General features: G+C 38.4%; 1 protein-coding gene across 1 annotated transcript in view; it reads right to left on the bottom strand.

Annotated features, from left to right (window-relative positions):
• The window catches only part of LOC148939429 (uncharacterized), a 369,107-nt gene that overhangs the window by 155,361 nt on the left and 189,821 nt on the right, over positions 1 to 23,925 (bottom strand). The window contains exons 8-9 of the mRNA XM_089106873.1: positions 4,208 to 4,336; positions 1 to 155 (exon numbers count right to left, since the gene is read on the bottom strand). The exon at positions 1 to 155 is cut by the window's left edge and continues 27 nt beyond it. Of these exons, the coding sequence (XP_088962999.1) occupies positions 1 to 155; positions 4,208 to 4,336 (284 nt within the window). The remainder of the gene's footprint in view (positions 156 to 4,207; positions 4,337 to 23,925) is intronic.

The following is a 23,925-nucleotide window of genomic DNA, read 5'->3' as shown; positions in this document are numbered from 1 at the left end:
AATTTGATGCTTTGCAGAATTTTCAACAAGTTTCCCATCTGACCGCTCCCAGTAGCAAACAGCTTCAGGAAAGGCTTCAACATAACATTCAAGAAGTCCAAGGCTTCCACTAACAATGCCTATCATCTGATTCTGAATACGAATAAGAGGAGGAACTAAAAAATAAAAAAAACAAAAACAAAAACAAAGATAAAATTAAAATTTCTACATCATGTTATGATTCAAGTTTAATTCAAGATCCAGAGAATTCAAGATGGGATTTATTTTGCACATTTTCAAAATTTCGGCAAGTGGATTATTTTCTAGAAAGAAAGTGCACAGCATGATTCATTTTAGCCTCATAGTCTTGTGTTTAATATGCCTCAGTGGTCTACAGCCTTAAGATCCATAATTAATGTTTATTAAAAACAGAGAAATCGTGGTCAATCTGTAAGATCCTGTTGTACAAGAAACACTTTTCACGAAACACAAATAGACTTTTCTTTATTCAGCACAAATGCAGCTATGACAGCTTAGATTTTGCTTATTTACGGAAGCAAAATATGATTCTCAAGTTTTTCTTCCTAAAGGTACTCATTTAAGGAATTATCGAGAACACAAAAGAGCTTTCATATCTCAACAAGGATCTCACAACACCAAAATTAGCTGAGCATTAAATTCATGCAAGATTTGTAGCATAAGGAGTAAAGCTACAGTACGCCGCAGCTTAACAACTTGCCATTCTTGGATTTTAAACTTTGTTTGAGATAGCCCGCTAAGTCCAAGAACATAAACCAAAGTATCATGGTTGTAGCAACAGCTTCTACCTAGTAAAGAGCGAGCCACGACCCACAGTAACAGAAAGTTTAACTCGTGTTTTGAAGAAAAAACTGTCTAGCAAGGAAAAATAACGATTCTAAGCTGATTGAGGAATGGTAACTATTATTCTAGTTAAAATTGATAGCAAAAGGTTGATGTGAGATTAAGTTAGCGGGATTTTAGAAAAAAAAGCCTGAAACTCCCTCCCTTCGAAAAAAATGGTGGTGTAAATAACAGGAAATTGTGCCATTGGAATGACCCTGGTCAGAAACCCTGCATGGGAGAATTGCCATACCCACCTAGAGGAAGAAGGAAATCCAATTTTTGCATGGGTATTACTGCCGTGTTTCTTTTTTTTTGTCTTATTTTTCGGGGGGGGGGGGACGATACCGAACCAGTGGCCATAAAATTTCGGGAGAGGGTTCATTTGAAAAAGTTCATAATATTTAGTATCCTTTTCAAGTAGCAAAAGAAATCATGCAGCAGGAAAGTGGAATTTTCTTCCATTTTGTGCCAGAAAATCTGAAGTTGGGTTTAAAGAGGGCCTGCTGGAAATGCTGGAGAATGAAAACTTGAAGATTACCAATCGATTTTTCATAGTTTAAAATCATAAAATGGTGGGTTTAAGCCCCCCCCCCCTCTTGAAAAATGAGTTTAAATTTTTTTGTATAGTTAGCACGCATTTCCTTATTGATTTATAATTTTTTTTTCTGCCCGGGCTTGCAGGCTACCTTAAGGTCACAGAACAGTTTAGTAGCTCATTTAAAAGTTGCATCTATCTAAGCGTATCTTATAAACTTTTCTTAATAAATCAATCATAAAATGCCAAGTGACTCCAACAATGGCACTCTTCGACGCTATTTGTGTAGTAGAAAGACTGAAAGTGTAATAAGGGTGCCATTGTAATATCAATAGTCGTAAACTCTTGATAGGAGATTTACAATCTCTGTATTTTCCCCTTCCAGCTCCTCTAACAAGTGAAAACTGAAAATTCGTTTTAAAAAAGAACGCCCAATGAAAAAAATGTCATTTTTAATTTTAATTTTCATAAAAATAATGGAATTTATCATATGTAAATTTTCAAAGATATGGAGACAACATAGCCGTCGGACTCTTTATTTATGTGACGAAGTGGTGCGCATTTTATGGGAACGTTTATCAGAGGTATGAAGTAAAAACCTAAATTTAGCCTCCTATTGGAAAAAACTCCTTTTGACTTCTTCAGTTTCATCGCCTAAATTAAATAGAGATCATTTTAAGATTTATTGTGCATACTAAAAAAACCGAAAACGACTGAAAATTCATCTAAAAAGAATAAGTTTATTTTCTCCCGACTATTTTTTGAATTTTCTGCTCCTAAGAGAATATGCTGTTCTTGAGGGCTGGTTTTGTGTTCCCGGTAAAGTCCAAGTTTTCAGAATTCTACATACATTGGAGATTATCATCAGTTTGTAATATATCTTGCGTAGTCTGTGTAACGAAAATTTTGTTTGTTTGAAATTCCGACTTCGCCCTTTACTTCCGTAAGAAAGCCTTCCATAAATTATAAATCATTAAGGGCGTACCATTTCTTATTCAATTTACAACCGGATTTTGTGTTCCACAAGGTCCCCCCTTTTGTGAAACCCCGTCAACAACGGCCAAAACTACTGTGTTTTAAGCTAGCCCAGTGACCAACAATATCACACACAAGTATAAATAAGAATTTGAAAATCAAACAGTTCGTGGTAACGAACTGTAAGTGAGGAGAGACCCGGGTCAATAGTAACCAAAACTCAAAAAACAGAATTTTGATACCAATACATACATCAAAAGAATCAGATTTTAATGCTAAGTTCAAATATATAAGTTTCATAGGGTTTAGTCCCACTTATCAAAAGTTACGCGCCTGAGAAAATTTGGCTGATTTTCGAAAAAAGGGGGAAAGATTCCCTAAAAGTTATAGAACCTTAATGAAAATCACACCATCATATTCAGCGTATCAGAGAACCTTACTGCGGAGGTTTCAAGCTACTATATACAAAAATGTAGAATTTTGCATTTTTTGCCAGAAGAAAGATCATGGATGCATGTTTATTTGTTTGTTTTTTCCCCCAGGGGTGATCATACGGACCCAGTGGTCCTAGAATATTGTAGGAGGGCTCATTGGGACGAAAATTAAAAGTTCTAGTGCTCTTTTTAAGGGACCACAAAAAATGGAGGGCAACTAGGCCCCCTCCCACGCTCATTTTTTTCTCGAAGTCATCCGATCAAAATTATGAGATTTTGTTCATCATGGTCGAAAATATGATAACTATGTCTTTCAGGATGACTTTATCCACCGAATTCCCCGGGGGGAGGGCTGAAAGTTGTGAATTTTACCCAATGTTAACATATAGCATTGGTTATTGGGAAGTATACAGACGTTTTCAGAGAGGATTTTTTCTGGTAGTAGGGGGGGGAGAGTTGGTCGGGGGTTATGTGGGAGGATCTTACCACGAAGGAATTTTTCATGGGAGAAGGGACATTGCTATGAAGGGGGTGCTGGATTTCCCAGCATTATTTATATAAAGATCAGAAATTATATTTATAAAAAAAACGTGTTATTTAACTTAAAGTATGGAGGAACATCAAAACTTAAAACGACAGAAAACATTACTTATAAGATTGGGTTTATCCCCTGGTCAATACCTCGCTCCTTAATCCAAAGATTTTTTAGTACTTTTATAAGAGCTATTTATTCTAATTAACGGCATTTGTGATTAAGAGGTCATTTTTAAAGAATTGGAACTAAATTCGAACTTTAGCTTAAAAAGCAAGGTATTGACTAGGGGGCGAACCCTCTAATAAACGTATTAAAAATATAAGAATATAGAGTTTCGTTACGTAAGTTAATTCGTAAGTTATGTATATTTATTACTAATAAAAACATTAGTAAATAAAATTTAACAGGTATTAAGAGTGCCATTTAACGAAATAAATGTAAAATTCATATTGAAATTTTGTTTTAATTATTCATGTACGGTGAGCCAAAATCAAAACCTGCATTAATTCAAAAACGTTCAAAAATTAAATAAAATAACAAGTTTTTTTAACTGAAAGTAAGGAACGACGTTAAAACTTAAAATGAACAGAAATTACTCCGTATATGAAAGGGGCTGTCCCCTCCTCAACGCCTCACTCTTTACGCGTAAGTTTGACTTTCTAAAAACGATTTTTTATTTTTAAAAAATTAAAAAATTTAGCGTAAAGAGCGAGGCGTTGAGGAGGGGACAGCCCCTTTCATATACGGAATAATTTCTGTTCGTTTTAAGTTTTAACGTCGTTCCTTACTTTCAGTTATTATTTTTTTTTTATTTAATCTCGAACATAAATTCATCCTTAAACGGCACAGAACACAAAGAGAATAAAATTGAAAAATGAAACTTACAGTGAACTTCAATGATGAAGTTTTTAAAAGCAGGTGGAGGAATGCCATTGTCTGCTATGCATGTATATGTTCCCATATGTTCCCTATTTATTCGTGTTATGTTCATAGTATGGCCAGTTACATCACTCGCTGAAATGCCCCCAAAAAAAGAAAGTTGAATAAAAAGTAGTAATTGAATTCTCGAGAATTAAACTCTTTGATAAAAATTTTTTGTAGCAATATCCCCCCTCCCGCTAATTCCGAATCACATAATAACAATGCCACTTAAATTCCATTAAGGCCCCAAACTATTATTAAACAAAATCTCGTTGAAGAAAGTTTTAATTTAAGCCATTTATATAGTTTTCAGTAAAGCATAAATTAAAATATAGCCTTTTGAGCAGATTGTAGGGGCTCGAAGCTGTCCTCATACACGGTATTTTACGTTCATATTAAGTTTAGTTTAATTTATTTTAAGATTTCAACGAAACGAATAGGAGTTTCAATAGGGATAAGTCCTATATTAGACAGTGAAAAAACAAATACAAAAATTCTGAATATTTCAAAGACACAATCGGTCTTCATCATCAGCAGAAATACTTAAGTTCTATAATTAACCAAACTATATTTATACAGAAAAAAATGTAACAACTTCCGGATCACTGAATGTTACCGGTCCATTGGCTTAAAAATTTCATTGACTGGGTTCATTCAATATCTTGAGTTCCTTAATCTTGCTAAAAAAAACGATTTTAAGTTAATTTTTACTTGTTTTAAGTTTCGTTTCTTCATTCACGGTCATTTTTTCTAATTTTATATTAACATCTTATATTTCTGCTCGATTAAAGTTTTAAATTTGCTCATTACTTTTCACGGAAAAAATCATCAAAACCAAACTAAACAATTTTTCCGTGCATAACGATAGCTTATCTTGTTTATTTAGTGAAACCTACGGATATGAATGAATTGAAGACAGTTTTTATTCAAAATCGATTCCAAGTCATGCGAAACTATGCTTAGTAATACAAAAATGTAGCATAAAATCTAGCCAACATTTGCCTTCAATATTCCTTCTTTAGTATTTGTCACGCAAAATGACTTTTTATTTCTGGGGCTATAAAGAGATGCTCTCATTGCATTGATAGTTAAACACTTTAAAAACTTTACCAGATTATATTGTAAGAGTACTCACTTTATTTTTTGGGGCTTTAAAAAGATGCTCTCATTGCATTGGTTGGCAAACAGTTTAAAAACTTTTAACAGATTATATTGTAAGAGTAGTGAGAGTTTCATAGTATCTAATAGAAGTATTAACGAAAGTAGAGAGATAGAGTTCCAGTGGTGGCGGTATTTCCTAGCATAAAGTTTGACTCTACCATATACAGAAAAATGTATAAGAAAATTATCTTACTGCATCTACTTGGTAGTTCCATAAGACCCAGCCAACCAATAATTTGAGGAGAATTTTTCTGTGATGCCATACAATGGAAAGAGTTTCCCCAGAGTACTTTAATAATCAAAGTCATCTGAATTTCGGATGCTCCTAATAAAGCATGTGTTTTTTTTTTTCGTTTTTATTCCTGAAGTCTTTAAGCAGGCACTTATGTCACGTTATAGAGATTGCATCATCGTTAGTAAGATAGTTTTACTAAAAGGGGCAAATTTTATAAGTAAATGTAAATATATCCTGTTTCATTTCACAATCATTTGTTTTTCCTTCGTTCCTCACAAAAGAGTATACGCTATGTTTTTTTGTTTGCCTGTCGTCTAACAGGCTCTTTGGCAGGAAATCTTTTTTAAATTATAAAGCGTTCACTCCATGTGACGAACAATATCCTTGTTGTTGTATTATGGACCAACTACACTACAGTTAGACCCCGGTGCCGCGCCGGCGGATCGACTGAACGCCACCGCCAAGAGGCTCGGTGGAACGCCGCCGAAGTGTCGCAACGCCACCGGCAAAGTCGGCAGTGTTCGGTTAAATTTAAATAATTTTTGCGGCAACTCTTTATTGCGTCAACTTCAAAGTCGGAGCTTTTCCTTCTCGTGTGGTTTAGTATTTCGATCTCCCTGATTAGAAATCAAGCAGGGCTTGCACTATCCACGAATTTTCGGGTATTTCCCCGAAAATCTATGCGTCACCCCGAACAAATTGGGTCCCCGATTCCCCGAAAATCAAGCAATCACGGTGGCACCCCTAGCGATTTATCACCAGTGACTTTCCCTGCCAAATATTACTTTGCATACCATAGTTCTTCACTACACTCTTGTTCATTATTTTTCGTCTCTTTTGTTACTTTGCATAAAAACAAGATAGATGCAATATGCAATTGCAAATATTGCAATATACACAGTTCTTCATATGTTAACAAAAAAAGTATCGTCTTAATGAAATGAGTTTAAATCATTTCAAATGCAGTTTCCCAATGGCTATTTCTTACATCATTCGTAGTCAATAGAATTATAGAACGCATTCACTACTATAGAGCTTCAGCCTTCAGTTGGATTTTAAAATTGACAGCCGACAAATTGTTTCTACAGCTGAATTGTAAATTTGCAGATTTTTTTGATTTTTTTTGCTGTTTTTAGATAAGATTTTCTTAATATTTAATGTTCAATTGTTGAACGCCTGATAAAAAATACAATCTTCTTTCTGAAACATTTCTACCCTTCCCCCCCCCCCCAAAAAAAACCCTTCTTTTGAGACAAAATTTAGCTATAGACTAAGCTATCTACAAGGTTGGGGAATTAAAGATTGAACCGGAAGTTACCCCAAAAATATGATACATAAATAAATTGTAAATTATTGTCTATAGGGGGGGGGGGATAGGGGGCTATCATTTTAAAATGATAATTCCTCATTTTTTTTATTGAAAGCAGGGATGCCAAAAAGATAATTATTTTTTTCATTTAAAGTGGAGACAGAAGAAAATGATATCAAATTCCCTGGGAACCCATTGAAATATTTTGATAGACCCAGGGCCCCCCATTAGGACTTGTTCATTGTCTTGGGTATTTTGCGATTTCTCATAGGCTACTGGCCTAATTTGGATTTTGTGTGTGCTCCCTTTTAATTAGATTCTTTGGATCTTATTGAATGCCACGGCGAATCTGTGACTCAGTTTTCCAATAATTTGAGGTATATCTGAATAAGTTCGACATTTTTGTTGTTGTCTTTGTACCCCTTTACTCATACACTCAATTTTTTTTTTCAAGGAATACTAAGCTGTTTAACGTTATTTTACGTGTTAGCTTGAAACATATAGTGACCTAGTTAATTATTAAGTAAATTATTTTTCTAATGAAAGCTGAGACGGTATCCTATGAAGGTGGTATCAAGGGGGGGGGGTAGGAAGGTATTACATTTAAATGAAAAGATCTCGAAATTTCTTTATTCAAAGCAGGAATCCCAAAAAGTTAATTTTTTTCAATCTAAAGTCGAGACGGCATCCTATCAAAGTGGTATCCAGAGGGGGTGGGGATAGGGAACTACCATATTCATATGATAACACCTCGATTTTTTTTTTGGAAAGCAGGGGTGCCAATAAGTTAATTACTTTGTTTTATTTAAAGCAGAGACGGTATCATATCAAGCTGGTATCCAGAGGGGGGGGGGAATATGGATTTATTAGATTTAAATGATGAGACCTTGATTTTTTTTTAATTAAAAGCGGGTGTTACAAAAAGTTGAAAACTTGATATAAGTTAACAAAATTTTCGTGAGTCATACTTGATAAAACCATTGTATAGTTTTACTCCCCAAAGGAAAAGGAACATACGCGTCCAAATCGTTTTTTTTCTTAATGATGAAACGGGTTTACTTTGAAAACATTCATTCATAAGTACCAGGCAGATTCACACTAAAACGAATTGGTGTAAAGAAAGCGATATCGACATCTCTACCAACCGTTGCGCTCGAGTGACAATAGCGCCTTTAGCCCAGTGCCCAAGTTACATTAAAAGGTCATGTCATAATAAAAGCTTTCAATTTGGGAGGTTAAAGAAGGAGTCTTTGACAGTCTCATGACCTCAGGGTACTAGATGTTGCAACGTTCTTACGTATCTACAGTGGTTTAAAAAATTCGATCACCCCACAAATGATGAACCAAAATATAAACAAACATAACAAATGTAGCATTTGGAATATTATAACACTTTTTTAAAGCTTTGAAGAAAAGCAAAAAAGGCTAAATACCCCTAACTACGCTTGAAAGCTATTTTAAAAAGAAACTCTTTGGAGATTTCCATGGAAATGACCATAGCAGAAGCTTTGACCCTGGTGGGGATCAAAGAGGAGTCTTTGAGTATTTTGACCCAAGGTGACTTATTGTTGCGACTTTCTTAAATTTGATAATTTTTGTGAGCATTTGGAAATCAAAGTTTAAACTCAATAACTGATACTAAGTGTGCTAACATTTTGCCTGGATTAAAAGTTACGAACTAGGATGAAAATCTCAACATCTTCCTGGAGCTCCTTCAGTCTGCATATTATTTCATTTAATTACATTTAAAACGGATGAGCTTTTCTTTTTTTTACCTAAGAAATCAAACCCAATAAACCATTAAGTGTTTTTTGTTTCATTGTAATTGAAGTGTTCTCATATGAATGTTCATCATGTATTTTTCAATTTGATAAATTTACTCCTTTTAGATGCAGTTTATAATTTAACTGATATTAGGTATTCATCATTTTGTAATTTGGTATGAATCCCCAAAAGAAAAAAATGAATAATATCCAAAAGAGCAGCCAAAAGCAATAAAAAAGCAGCAGTTCAGCTTTAGCCTACATGACATATATTCTATAAAGAAGCCAAAAAAACTTTAAAATCAATTTTTTAAAAATTGTTATTAAAAACCAGTGGCTTTTTAGGAATCAAAAAGAGCAAAAAAAAAAAAACAATCAGTATAAAAGTCACCCATTTCAACTGTTTTAAAGGTGACAAAACAGATATAGGCAAAGGGCATTATGAAAAAATTAAGCTTCTAAGTTCAAAGTTATATTAAAAGTTTTTACCCAGATAGCTATCGAATTTTGTGATACGGCATTTGAAGTTTTGTATGCTGTAATGCTCGATGAAAAAAGCTACTAATTTTGATAATTATTTATGTTAAGAATACATAGCTAATAGATACTTCAATTACTCGTATTATGCAAGGGTTCTGAAACGCCACAGCCATTTCGTTTCTACCAGATTTCTACTTCTCTTGATGAGTACCGAAGAAGAACAGTTTCCAGCCAGCGACTTGTGAATTTTTGAGTTCATGAATAGGCTCGCATCTGTTGTAAATTTAAGCTGTGATTTGAGAAAGACTGATGAAAACATGCGGTCAACATTGATCGCGCCGGTGGCGCGCCGCCACATCTTACCGGCGGCGCGGCGGGGCGCGCTATTTTTGGCCCCGCCACTGCCGGTCTTCCCTCATTGGCTTGGCGCCTGGGTCTAACTACTGTCGTAGACCTTTTTTTTTGACTAGCGATTTGTAATTCAAACAGAGTGCATCCAAGGTTGCTAGAAAACCAGTTTACGTATTGCAAGGATTAAGGATCGGCGTGTAGTTTTTTATTGTAGCAATTTATTGAGAAACAGACGAATGCAGGCACGTCAATAAATAAAAAAGGTAGTAACAAGGTAACAGTTTTCCAATTTCTTAAGATGCCCGGAGGACTTGAAATTAGAGGACTGGCATAACCAAAATTCAAAATTTAGCTGATATTAGCTATTTATGAGTTTATAATTTGGAATGAATCCCCAAAAGAAAAAATGAATAATATCCAAAAGAGCAGCCAAAACAAATAAAAAAAGCGGAAGTTCAGCCTTAGCCTACTTGACATATATTCTATAAAGAAGCAAAAAAAATCTTTAAAATTATTTTTTTAAATTGTTATTAAAAACCAGTCTTTAATACAAGGAAGGCTTTTTAGGAATTCAAAAAAGCAAAAAAAACAATCAATATCAAAGTCGCCCATTTCAACTGTTTCAAAGGTGACAATACAGACATTGGCAAATATTGGGATATTTGAGATATTGGCAAAAGGCATTATGAAAAAATTAAGCTTCTAGTTAAAACTTATATTCAAAGTTTTTACCCAGATAACTGACGAATTTTGTGATACGGTATTTGAAGTTTTGTATGCAGTAATTCGCGATGAAAAAAAACTACTAATTTTGATAATTATTTATCTTAAGAGTACTTAGCTAATAGATACTTCTACTATTATGGCAGGGTTCTGAAACGTAACAGCCATTTCGTTTCTACCAAATTTCTACTGTTCTTGATGAATAACGAAGAAGACCAGTTTCCAGCCAGCGACTTGTTAAGTTTTGAACTCATGAATAGGCTCAAATCTGTTATAAATTTAAGCTGTGATTTGAGAAAGACTGATGAAAACATTAATGTTTGCGGTCAACATTGATCGCGCCTGCAGCGCGCCGCTGACATCTTACCGGCGGCGCGGCGGCAGCGCACTGTTTTTGGCCCCACCGCCGCCGGCCTTCCCTTATCGGCAGGGCGTCGGGGTCTATATATGGCCACTACAAAATTACAGAAGAATAGCGAGGTATCTGGAAAAAAAAATCCCAGTATAAAGTGAATATGATGTTTCATTTAAGTTGTTTTTTGCAAGTGTTAAAGCGTTTTTTTTTCAATGACCGTTTTCCCAAGTATCAATAATTATTATTAAGTTAATTTAGTGTTTCATTTAAGTGTTTTATGATGATCGCTGATCAAAGTTTATGTTATTTGTGCCTTTCATTTATGTCATTTTACTGTGTTCATGGCCGTATATTTGGCTTCAAAATACACTTATTTATCTATCTATCTTATATGGAGAATAATTGTAAAAACACATTATGCATGCAGGCCCGCTATACTTTACACCCCCCCCTAATGTGCAAATCTATAGCCCAAATTTATTTCTAAAGTAACGAAGAGATTAATGAAAAAACGGTGTGTTCTCGAATTTTGCACAACGTAAACTTGAGTGAGTGACGCATAATACACAAGTACCAAAATTCCGACCCCTTACGGAAATAAAAAAAAATTCAAATAATATTCTTATTTTCCACGGGGGGGGGGGTATTTTCCGGGGGTATTTTCAGAGGAAGGGGGTATTTTCTGGGGTATTTTCAGAGGGAAGGGGGTATTTTCGGGCATATTTCGCGGGGGGGTATTTTCTGAGGGTAGGTACCTTCCGCGGGGTATTTTCCGGTGGGGGTGGGGGTGGTATTTTCTGGGGGAGGGGTATTTTCCGGGGCTATTTTCCGGGGGGGGTAATCGAATGGGGGTAAACGCATAGAACAAACGTTATGGAATAAGGGAACTAGACTCATAGTTCTACCTAATTGGGAACTGTTTCCGACGGAAGGCAGATGTGGTTTTTAAAATCACTTGTCAGAAGTTTAATTACTAGAAGAACAAGTGAAATTAAGATAAGCTTCAGCAAAAGTTTTTGTTGTTTGTGCTCAGTTCTGCCTCTGTGAGAGAGAGGCTACATTGCTGCCATCGCCAACCATCAGACTTTGGTTAAAATTGGCATATATCAGAAGCCAGGACTTTAATTGGACATTCAGGTGGCTTGCATCTCATCTGTGACTTATGAAGCATTCACTTTTAGAGGGGTTCACTTTTTATTTTATTGGTCAAAGTTTTGGCAACACTTCGTGGGTTCATGGTGCCAAAGGTGTAAATTTGGTTTATTTTGTGATGAAGTAGACTCATAATGTAGCATTTCCCGTTCTAAAGACTAGGCAATTAAGTACACTTCTTAGGACCTTTTTATAAAAAAAAACCTTGCTGCTTCTTCTAATGTGGTGAAAGATTTTACTAAAATATTCAAAGGAGTGCAAAACGTGGAGAAAATGTCACGAGTTCCACCTTCAGAGTCAGCCTATTAACGATCATGGGTAGCGCCATAGCGCTGCCTAAGTAAAGAACGATGTGGGCACAATGTTTTATTTATTTTTCGTCCAGACACTCCGTAACGAAGGAGTTGTCGTAGAAACTTCGAAAAGGGCTCATTCGATTGGAAATTGGAGTGGCTAGTGCCCCTTTTAATAGTCAAAAGTGATTGGAGGGCAACAAGCCCCCCCCCCCACACCCATCATTCCCCCAAACACATCCAATCAAAATTTTGAGATAGCCATTTTGTTCAGCGTAGTTGATTTCTAGATAGAAAAAAATGTTTCTGAGGAGGAAACTCCCCCACAGCCCTTGGGGAAAGGGTTTAAGTTATGCCCTGAGGGCATATAAGAACGATGTTGGCGCAATGTATCATTATTTTTCCTTTAGAGCAGGGCACTTCGTATCCAAGAAGTTGTCGTAGAACCTTCGAAAAGGGCTCATTCAATTGGAAATTGGAGTGGCTTGTGCCCTTTTTAATAGTCGAAAATGATTGGAAGGTACCAAACACCCCTTCCACGCCCACCATTTCCCGAAACACATCCAATCAAAATTCTGAGATAGCCATTTTGTTCAGCGTAGTTGATTTCCACATAGAAATTATGTACTTGAGGAAGACACTCCCCCACAGCCTTCAGGGCAAGGGTTGTAAATTATGCCCTGGGGGCATATAAGGTTTTTATTGAAAGCGTTGTCGTAGAAACTTCAAAAAAGGCTAATTCGATTAGAAATTCAAAGGGCTAATGCCCTTTTTAATTGTCAAAAGTGATTGGAGGGCAACTAGCCCCCCCCCCCACGCCCATCATTCCCCAAAATACTTCCAATCAAAATTTTGAGATGACCATTTTGTTCAGCGTAGTTGATTTCCAGATAGAAAATATGTACTTGAGGAAGACACTCCCCCACAGCCTTCAGGGCAAGGGTTGTAAATTATGCCCTGGGGGCATATAAGGTTTTTATTGAAGGCGTTGTCGTAGAAACTTCAAAAAAGGCTAATTCGGTTAGAAATCCAAAGGGATAGCCCTTTTTAATAATCAAAAGTTATTGGAGGGCAACTAGCCCCCCCCCACGCTCTTTATTTCTCAAAATACATCCAGATCAAAAGTTCTAGATAGCCGTTTTGTTCATTGTTGTTGATATCTAAAAAGAAAATATATTTATTAGGACGATACTCACCCAAAACACCTGGGGCAAGGGTTTTAAGTTATGCCTTGAGGGCATATAAGAACGATGTTGGCACGATGTATCATTTATTTTTTTCCTTTAGAGCAGGACACTTCGTATCGAAGAAGTTGTCGTAGAAGCTTCGAAAAGGGCTCATTCAATTGGAAATTGGAGTGACTTGTGCCCTTTTTAATATTCGAAAGTGATTGGAAGGTAAGTAAAACCTCTTCCACGCCCACCATTTCCCGAAACACATCTAATAAAAATTTTAAGATAGCCATTTTGTTCAGCGTAGTTGATTTCGAGATAGAAAATATCTTTTTATGCCTGGGGTTATATAAGTTTTTTTATAGATGGTGTTGTCGTAGAAACTTCAAAAAAGGCTCATTCGGTTGGAAATTCAAAGGACTAATGCCCTTTTTAATAGTCGAAACTGATTGGAGGGCAACAAGCCCCCCCATGCCCCTCATTACCCCAAACACATCCAATCAAAATTGTGAACTAGCCAATTGGTTCGGCGTAGTTGTTTTCCACATAGATAATATATTTTTCACGAGGACACTCATCCACAACACTCGGGGCAAGGGTTTTAATTTATGTCCCGAGGGCATATAAGAACGATGTTGGCACAATGTATCATTTATTATTTTTTTCCCTTTAGACCAGGACACTTCGCATCAAATAAGTTGTCGTAGAAGCTTCGAAAAGGGCTCATTCAATTGGAATTTGGAGTGGCCTGTGCCCTTTTTAATAGTCGAAAGTAATTGGAAGGTAACTAACACCCCTTCCACGCCCACCATTTCCCGAAACATATCTAATCAAAATTTTGAGATAGCCATTTTGTTCAGCGGAGTTGATTTCCAGATAGAAAATATCTTTTAATGCCCTGGGGTTATACGTATAAGCTTTTTATAGATGGTGTTGTCGTAGAAACTTCAAAAAAGGCTAATTCGATTGGAAATTCAAAGGTCTAGTGACCTTTTACTAGTCGAAAGTGATTGGAGGGTAACTAGCGCCCTCCCCCACGCCCATTATTCCCCGAAACACATCCAATCAAAAGTTTGAGATAGCCATTTTGTTCAGCGTAGTTGATTTCCAGATAGATATTATGTTTCTGAGGAGGATACTCACCCACGGCCCTCAGGGCAAGGGTTGTAAGTTATGCCCTGGGGGCATATAAAGTTTTTATAGAAGGCGTTGTCGTAGAAACTTCAAAAAGGCTCATTCAATTGGAAATTCAAAGGTCTAGTGCCCTTTTTAATAGTCGAAAGTGATTAGAGGGCAACTAACCCCCCTCTCACACCCACCTTTTTCTCAAAATTTTTAGAGATAGCCATTTTATTCAACATAGTTTTAAGTTCTGTAAATTAGGTCTTTGAGGATGACAGCCCCCCTCACAGCCCTGAGGACAAGGGTTGTAAGTTATGCCCTGGGGGCACATAAAATTTTTATAGAACGCGTAGTCCTAGAAACTTCAAAAAGGGCTCATTCGATTAGAAATTGAAATGGCTAGTGCCCTTTTTAATAGTCAAAAGTAATTGGAAGGCAACTAACACCGCTTCCACGCCCACCATTTTCCCAAACACATCCGATCAAAATTTTGAGATAGCCATTTTGTTCCAGGCAGTTACAGTTCAGGAAACTAAACCTTTGAGCAGGACACTCCCCCCACAGTCATCAGGGCAAGGGTTATAAGTTATGCCCTGGGGGCACATAAGTTTTTATTGAAATCTTTGTCGTAGAAATTTGAAAAAGGGCTCATTCGATTGGAAATTCAAAGGTCTAATGCCCTTTTGAAAAAGGTGAAGTTGGGTAATGAAAAGATGGATCAGGTGGACAGCTTCACTTACCTTGGTAATATTATTAGTAAAGATGGTGGGAGCAGTGACGACGTTAAAAGTAGAATAGCGAAGGCTCAGGGTGTTTTTTCACAGTTAAAAAAAGTTTGGAAGAATAGGAAGATAAGTCTGCAAACCAAGATTAGAATATTAGAAGCTACAGTGATGGCAGTGATCAAATATGGCTCTGAAGCATGGGAGCTCCAAAAAGCGGATGAAGATTTGTAAGATGTTTTCCAGAGAAATTGCTTAAGGATTGTTCTGGGTACCCGGCTGACTGACCTTATTCCAAACAATAGGTTATACGAAAAATGTTGTTCAATATTGCTCTTTAGAGCTATAATGAAAGAAAGGTTGAGATGGCTAGGGCACGTTGTGTAAATAAAGGGTGAGAGACTTCCGAAGATTATCCTTTTTGACAAACCATGTAGGGCTAAACGGAAGGCAGACAGTCCACCTCCGGGGTGGAAAGAAGTCATAAAGAAAGATTTAAATTAAATAGAAACTTCATGGGAGGGTGTAAAAAGGGATGCTTTTAATAGATTGGGATGGAGGAGGAGCGTGCGTAGCTGTGTTGGCCTCAGGCGGCTTGGTGCTGCAGTGAGTTGTTAGTAATAGTAGCAGTAGTAGTATTAGTGCCCTTTTTAATAGTCGAAAGTGATTTGAGGACAGCTAGCCCCCCTCTCTCGCCCACCTTTTCCCCAAATACAGCCAATCAAAATTTTTCGACAGCCATTTTGTTCCGTGTTGTGGATTTTCACATAGAAATTATGTTTTTGAGGAGGATACTCCCCCACAGCCCTCAGGGCAAGGGTTGTTAGTTATGCCCTTGGGGCATATAAGGTTTTTAAAGAACGCGTCATCGTAGAAAATTCAAAAAGGGCTCATTCGATTGGAAATTGGAATGGCTAGTGCCCTTTTAATAGTTGAACGTGATTGGAAAGCAACTAACACCCTTTCCACGCCCACCATGTCCCCAGACATATCCAATTAAAAGTTTGATATAGCCATTTTGTTCCACGCAGTTTAAAGTTCAGGAAATTATACCTTTGAGCAGGAAACTCTCCCCGCCACAATCTTCAGGGCAAGGGTTATCAGTTATACCCTGGGGCATATAAGGATTTATTGAAATCTATGCCGTAGAAACTTGAAAACGGGCTCATTCAATTGGAAATTCAAAGGGCTTGTGCCTTTTTTAATAGTTGAAAGTGATTTGAGGGCAATTAACCCCCCACTGACGCCCACCTATTCCCCAAATACATCCAATCAAAATTTGTAGATAGCCATTTTATTCAACGTAGTGGAAAGTTTTGGAAATTGGGTCTTTAAGGATGACAACCCATCCCTCCCAGAACCCTCAGGGTAAGGATTGTAAGTCATGCCCTGGGAGCTTATAAGGTTTTTATAGAAAGCGTTGTTGCAAAAACATCAAAAAGGGCTCAATCAATTTAAATTTCAAAGGGCTATTAACCTTTTAATAATCGAAAGTGGTTGAAGGCCAACTACAGGGTTCGGACAAGTCGGTTCGTTTCAAATTATATGCTCTGTCCTATTTTTATAGGATTTCCAGGACCCAAATATAGGCCAAATATAGGATTCAGAAGTCCTCAGGTTCAGATCTGTAGTAGATGTCGGGGGAGGCCTGGTCACATAAATTCGTCATTGCCCGATTTTCTAAATTTTTTTTTTTCAAATACAAACTGTACAAATAGTAAAAAACAGTAAAAAATCAGATACACAAACTATGCCAATCACTGACTGATACAGGTAAAATACTTGAAACCACTCTTGCTACTTCTTGGGTATCAATTTCGATATGAGGTAAGTTTTTCTCTTTGCAAGAGACTGCTCAATTCTCGAGATTCCATCATCCGCTCTCTTTCACTTGTTCTGGACTTCACAGCTCCTTCGGGCAAAGAAACAGCTAGGGCAATGTCTATGGAACTCATGGACTCGGCAGGCTTCTTCATTCTGTCGGTCACTCCCTGAAGTAGAGTATCTGCTACTGTTCTCTTTTCTTGATCTGATGCTCTAAGTTTTTTCCTGTTGCTTTCCAGGTCTTCTATTTCTGTCTTTTTGTCATGAACCTCCAGCAACTTCCTCTTGTTGTCCTCTTCGAAAGCTGCTTTCTCCTTCTCGGATGGCTCTTCATTTTTCTTTTCCTCCAGATATTGTTGATACCAAGACCATGCGGAACGTGCAAGATTCAACAGCTCTTTTGTAATAACAAACAGTTCTGGTTTTCCAGAATCTTGGTAAGTTCCGGGTACTTGCTGTCCCGCACTCATTCACCAGACCAAAATAAAGGCTCCAGAAATGATCGATCCAAGTAATGTCCTCACGGGGTCCAGTTTCCGTCCGCAAAAGCAGCCACTCAGCCTGGGCGACATCTGAGCTTTTTCCAATCGCAATCTTGCGTACCACAACCGCTGTGTCGGCAATGCATCTTGAATGCTTAATGTTGATCAGACCCAAATAGTGCAAAGCCTCTAAAAACCATCCTTATCCAGAAGACATTTGTTCAAAATATGAGAAAACCCGCAATAAAATATTTTGGCATATTGACTTGTGCTTTCACTGGTGCTTTATCACCAAAAGCTCGTTCCACATTTTCTGAAACTCTGAGCTTTTCTGCAAAATTTTCAGCAAGGTTCAACATTTCTGGTGAGAAATTTTCAGTCTCGGTCATTAAATCTGGAGTAAAGACCCGCCCGCAAAGTGTCACAACTAGTCTTTTGATCTTTGAGTGCAGAACATGAATGAGAGGTTCTTCTTTCTGGAACAGTTGGGTGAAACCCATGAACAGTTCTGCTCAGGCTAGGACAAACTCGAGTTGGACCTTCATCGTCTTATTTTTGATATAAGCCACAATCTTCAGAAATTTGGGAGTGGGCAGAAGATTCTTCAGTTTTTTCTCTCTCGGCACGAAGTTCAGGAAGTACTCTAAGATTGCCGGCCACTGCTGCATGGTTCTAGCTATGCACATCCAATCGTCAGCAGGTGGCTTGGGACATGCTTCATGAAAGCATTCTCTGGCACCCCCACTTTCTTTTGGCACTTTCGATAGTCTTCACAACGTGCAGGACAGCCGGTAAAAAAATGAATGCACAAGAATAACAAAGTTGGAACTTTCTTCTCCGAACACCTGAAGACCATTCAAGACAGCGTTATGGATTATATGAATGTTGCAAGTACCAATCTTCAACATTCCCTTTCCCGTCACTTTCTTTTTTTTCGGCATTGAACCTGTTCCAAACGCTTTTGTTGCCGTTTGGTCCGTCACCTCCAAGCGTGATCAGTTTTTCAAGTGGCAGCAGATTCTGCTCAATGGCTGACATAATCTTCCTATACAGGTCATCACTTGTCGCGTGGCCCATAAAACTTGTGCATAAATGTCTGCTCTGGATTCCGTTTCCGAATGAGGATCAATATCGAACACATATCTGTAAATCTTTCATACCAGCGTTGTTGGTTGTCCCGTCATATTCTAGTACAAAATATGACTGAATGTCCTTCCCAAGAATTTTCATACAGTACGGATGCAGCGCATCGGTGATCAGATACGTGAGTTTCTTCACACATAGGGACATTCTATCGGGGATCTTACCGGGGAACATCGCATGGAGGGTTTCAACAATATGGTATGAAGAGTTAGCAGACATGGAACTCTATACCGTCTGAAGAGTCCATATTAACTCAGCTTTATAAGCGGCATCACGCTCACAAAACATGTTTGTACCAACTAATGGTTCATCCTTGGTTGTTTCGTCAACTTGAGATTGTCCCATCAGGTGAAGCTGTAGTGGATGTAGTTGAGCAGTAAGTGCGGCTTTGCGCTCTGCAGATCGCACGTGTTGGTTTAGCCGAGCAACCAAAGCTGTGCAACCAAGATTTTTCAAGCAGAGTTTGCAAAAGAACGAGTACTGGTCGTTCCCAGTCTTACATCATTCGTCAATCTTTCTACCGCTGCAATCCGTCTTAGCAAGCCATGAACTATTAAACTTGGTAGGCCCCATACTTAATTACCAAGCATCACCTGCAAAATAGCATCCCGCGATTAAAAGGCCATAAAAAGAAAGATGTGGATATTTCCGAAACTGGGCCGTATTTGCATCAGCCTTTTATAGCGTTCGTTCAGCCAGAAAACGCATAGGTGGGAAGAAAGAACTCCAGGCTCATTAAGCAGAGACTGCTAGCCTATATACTGATCTTTACTCATTTCGGACAGGCCCAACATGACACACAACAAAACATAGGCTACTAAGTCCACAAAAAAGCATAGCCCAGGCAGAAGCAGCTTACTAAGCCCAACAGAAAGTATTAGTTAAGTTCAAACAGCTCAACAGTTGTAATTAATTATCAATCTACACCGAAAGACAGCACAGTTTACAAGCAGAGTCAAAAGCAAACGAAAGCACATCTTGACTTACTTAACGAGCAGTCAAAATTGCAAATCATGAGCAATGTTCTTAGTGCTCTTGAGCCAAAAATATAGGAATAATAGGATTTTAGCCAAAATATAGGCATTTTATAGGAGTGCATTAAAATATAGGAATTTATTGGAAATTTATAGGCGAGTCCGAACCCTGCAACTAGCCCCCCTTTCATGCCCACCATTTCCCCAAGCAAATCCAATCAAAATTTCAAGATATCCATTTTGTTCAACGTAGTCGATAGTTCTGGAAATTAGGTCTTTTAGGATGATAACCCCATCAGAGCCCTCAGTGCAAGGGTTGTAAGTTATGATCTGGGGGCATATAAGGTTTTTAATGATAGAATTGTCGTAAAAACTTCAAAAGGGGATCATTCAATTGGAAATTGAGAGGGCTAGTGCCCTTTTTAATAGCTGAAAGTGATTGGAGGGTAACCAAACCTCAGTCTCACGCCCAACATTCCCCCATACACATCAAATCAAAATTTTCAGATAACCATTTTGTTCAACGTAGTAGAAAGTTCTGGAAATTAGGTCTTTGAGGATGACAACCCCCCCCCCAGCCGTCAGGACAATGGTTGTAAGTTGTGCCCTGGGGGCATATAAGGCTTTTATTGAAAGCGTTGACGCAGAAACTTCAGAAGGGCTCATTCAATTGGAAATTGAAAGGGCCTTTTTTAATAATTGAAAGTGATTGGAGAAAGACTAACGCCCCTCTTATAACTACCATTTTCCCAGACCCATCCAATCACAATTTTTAGATAGCCATTTTGTTTAACGTAGTTGAAAGTTCTGGAAATTAGGTCTTAGAGGATGACAACCACCCTCACAGCCCTTGGGGTAAGGGTTGTAATTTATGCCCTGGGGGCATATAAGGTGCTTATAGGAAGTGTTGTCCTAGAAACTCAAAAAGGGCTCATTCGATTGGAGATCGAAAGGCCTAGTGCCCTTTTTAATAGTCAAAAGTGATTGGAAGGCTTGACATTTTCCATAGGCAGCGCGCTAGCGCTGCCTAAGTAAAGAATGATGTGGGCACAATGTGTTTTTTTTCTCTCCATACCCGGGCACTTCGTATCGAAGGAGTTGTCGTAGAAACTTCGAAACGGGCTCATTCGATTGGAAATTGGAGTGGCTAGTGCTCTTTTTAATAGTCGAAAGTGATTAGAGGGCGACTAGCCCACCCCCCACGCCCGTCATTCCCCCAAACACATCCAATCAAAATTTTGAGATAGCCATTTTGTTCAGCGTAGTTGATTTCCAGATAGAAAATATCTCTTTGGGGAGGACACTCCCCCACAACATTCAGGGAAAAGGTTTTAAGTTATGCCCTGAGGGCATATAAGATCTATGTTGACAATGTACAGTTTATTATTTTCTTTTCTTTAAAGCAGGGCACTTTATATAGGGTTCGTCGCAGAGACTTCAAATGGAGCTCATTCGATTAGAAATAGAGAGTTCTAGTGCTCTTTTTAATAGTCGAAAGTAATTGGAGGGCAACTACCCCCCCCCCTCACGCCAATGATTCCCCCAAACACATCAAATCGAAATATTGATATAGCCATTTTGTTCAGCGTAGTTGATTTGCAGGTAGAAAATGTGTTTTTGAGGAGGACACTCCCCCACAACCCTCAGGGCAAGAGTTTTCAGCTATGCCCTGGGGGCATATAAGGTTTTATTGAAGGCGTTGTCGTAGAAACTTCGAAAAAGGCTTATTCGATTGGAAATTCAAAGGTCTAGTGCCCTTTTTAATAGTCAAAAGTGATTGGAGGGCAACTAGCCCCCCCCCCCACGCCAATCATTCCCCCAAACCCACCCAATCAAAATTTTTAGGAAGCCATTTTGTTCAGCGTAGTTGATTTCCAGATAGAAAATATGTTTTTGAGGATGTCACTCCCCCACAACCCTCAAGGGCAAGAATTTTAACTTAAGCCCTGGGGGCATATAAGGCTTTTTATAGAAGGCGTTGTCGTAGAAACTTCAAAACAGGCTCATTCGATTGGGAATTCAAGGGGCTAGTGCCATTTTTAATAGTTGAAAGTGATTGGAAATTAGGTCTTTTAGGATGATAACCCCATCAGAGCCCTCAGTGCAAGGGTTGTAAGTTATGATCTGGGGGCATATAAGGTTTTTAATGATAGAATTGTCGTAAAAACTTCAAAAGGGGATCATTCAATTGGAAATTGAGAGGGCTAGTGCCCTTTTTAATAGCTGAAAGTGATTGGAGGGTAACCAAACCTCAGTCTCACGCCCAACATTCCCCCATACACATCGAATCAACATTTTCATATAGCCATTTTGTTCAAGGTGGTTAAAAGTTCTGGAAATTAGGTCTTTGAGGATGACAACCCCCTCCCCAGCCCTAAGGACGAGTCTTGTAAATTATCCCCTGAGGGTATATACGGTTTTTCTTGAAAGTATTGTCATTGAAATTTCAAAAGGCTCATTCGATTGGAAATTGAAAGGGCCTTTTTTAATAATTGAAAGTGATTGGAGAAAGACTAACGCCCCTCTTATAACTACCATTTTCCCAGACCCATCCAATCACAATTTTTAGATAGTCATTTTGATTAACGTAGTTGGAAGTTCTGGTAATTAAGCCTTTTAGGATGAAAACCACCTTCACAGCCCTTAGGGTAAAGGTTGTAATTTATGCCCTGGGGGCATATAAGGTGTTTATAGAAAGTGTTATCGTAGAAACTCAAAAAGGGCTCATTCGATTGGAAATTGAAAGGCCTAGCGCCCTTTTTAATAGTCGAAGGTGACTGGAAGGCTTGACATCTTCATAGGCAGCGCGCTAGCGCTGCCTAAGTAAAGAACGATGTGGGCACAATGTGTTTTTTTTCTCTCCATACCCGGGCACTTAGTATCGAAGGAGTTGTCGTAAAAACTTCGAAAAGGGCTCATTCGCTTAGAAATTGGAGTGGCTAGTGCCCTTTTTAATAGTCAAAAGGGATTAGAGGGCAACTAGCCCCCCCCCCACGCCCATCATTCCCCCAAACACATCCAATCAAAATTTTGAGATAGCCATTTTGTTCAGCGTAGTTGATTTCCAGATAGAAAATATCTCTTTGGGGAGGACACTCCCCCACAACATTCAGGGAAAAGGTTTTAAGTTATGCCCTGAGGGCACATAAGATCAATGTTGACAATGTACAGTTTATTATTTTCTTTTCTTTAAAGCAGGGCACTTCATGTAGAAGAGTTCGTCGTAGAGACTTCAAAAGGGGCTCATTCGATTAGAAATAGAGTGTTCTAGTGCCCTTTTTAATAGTCGAAAGTGATTGGAGGGCAACTAGCCCCCCCCCCCCTCATGCCAATCATTCCCCCAAACACATCAAATCGAAATTTTGAGATAGCCATTTTGTTCAGCGTAGTTGATTTGCAGGTAGAAAATGTGTTTTTGAGGAGGACACTCCCCCACAACCCTCAGGGAAAAAGTTTTCAGCTATGCCCTGGGGGCATATAAGGTTTTATAGAAGGCGTTGTCGTAGAAACTTCAAAACAGGCTCATTCGATTCGAAATTCAAAGGGCTATTGCCCTTTTTAACAGTTGAAAGTGATTTGAGGGCAACTCGCGCCCCCCCCCCACGCCCATCATTCCCCCAAACACATCCAATCAAAATTATGAGGTAGCCATTTTGTTCAGCGTAACTGATTTCCAGATAGAAAATATGTTTTTGAGGAGGACACTCCCCCACAACCCTCAGGGCAAGGGTTTTAAGTTATGCCCTGGGGGCATGTAAGGCTTTTTATAGAAGGCCTTGTCGTAGCAACTTCAAGAAAGGCTGATTCGATTGGAAATTCAAAGGGATAGTGCCATTTTTAATAGTCGAAAGTGATAGGAGGGCAAGTAGCCCCCCCCCCCCACACCCATCATTTCCCCAAAAACATCCAATGAAAATTTTGAGATAGGCCTTTTGTCATCGTAGCTGATTTCCAGATAGAAAATATCTTTTTGAGGAGGACACTCCCATACAACCCTCGGGGCAAGGGTTTTAAGTTATGCCCTTGGGGCAAATAAGGTTTTTATAGAAGGCGTTGCCGTATAAACTTCAAAACAGACTCGTTCGATGGGAAATTCAAAGGGCGTTTTCCCTTTTTAATAGTCGAAAGTTATTGGAGGGCAACTAGCCCCCCCCCACGCCCATCGTTCCCCCAAACACATCCAATCAAAATTGTGAGATAGCCATTTTGTTCAGCGTAGCAGATTTCAAGATAGAAAATATTTTTTTGAGGAGGACACTCCCCTGCAACCCTCAGGGCAAAGGTTTTAAGTTACGCCCTGGGGACGTATAAGGTTTTTATAGAAGGCGTTGTCGAAGAAACTTCAAAACAGGCTCATTCAATTGGAAATTCAAAGGGCTAGTGCCCTTTTTGAAAGTCGAAAGGGATTGGAGGGCAACTAG

Source organism: Artemia sp. Qi Xiang Cuo, chromosome 21 (assembly GCF_049724085.1).
Source record: "Artemia sp. Qi Xiang Cuo chromosome 21, ASM4972408v1, whole genome shotgun sequence".
NCBI lineage: Eukaryota > Metazoa > Arthropoda > Branchiopoda > Anostraca > Artemiidae > Artemia > Artemia sp. Qi Xiang Cuo.
The sequence above is the reverse complement of the archived record's forward strand: the minus strand, read 5'-3'. Positions and strand labels throughout refer to the sequence as shown.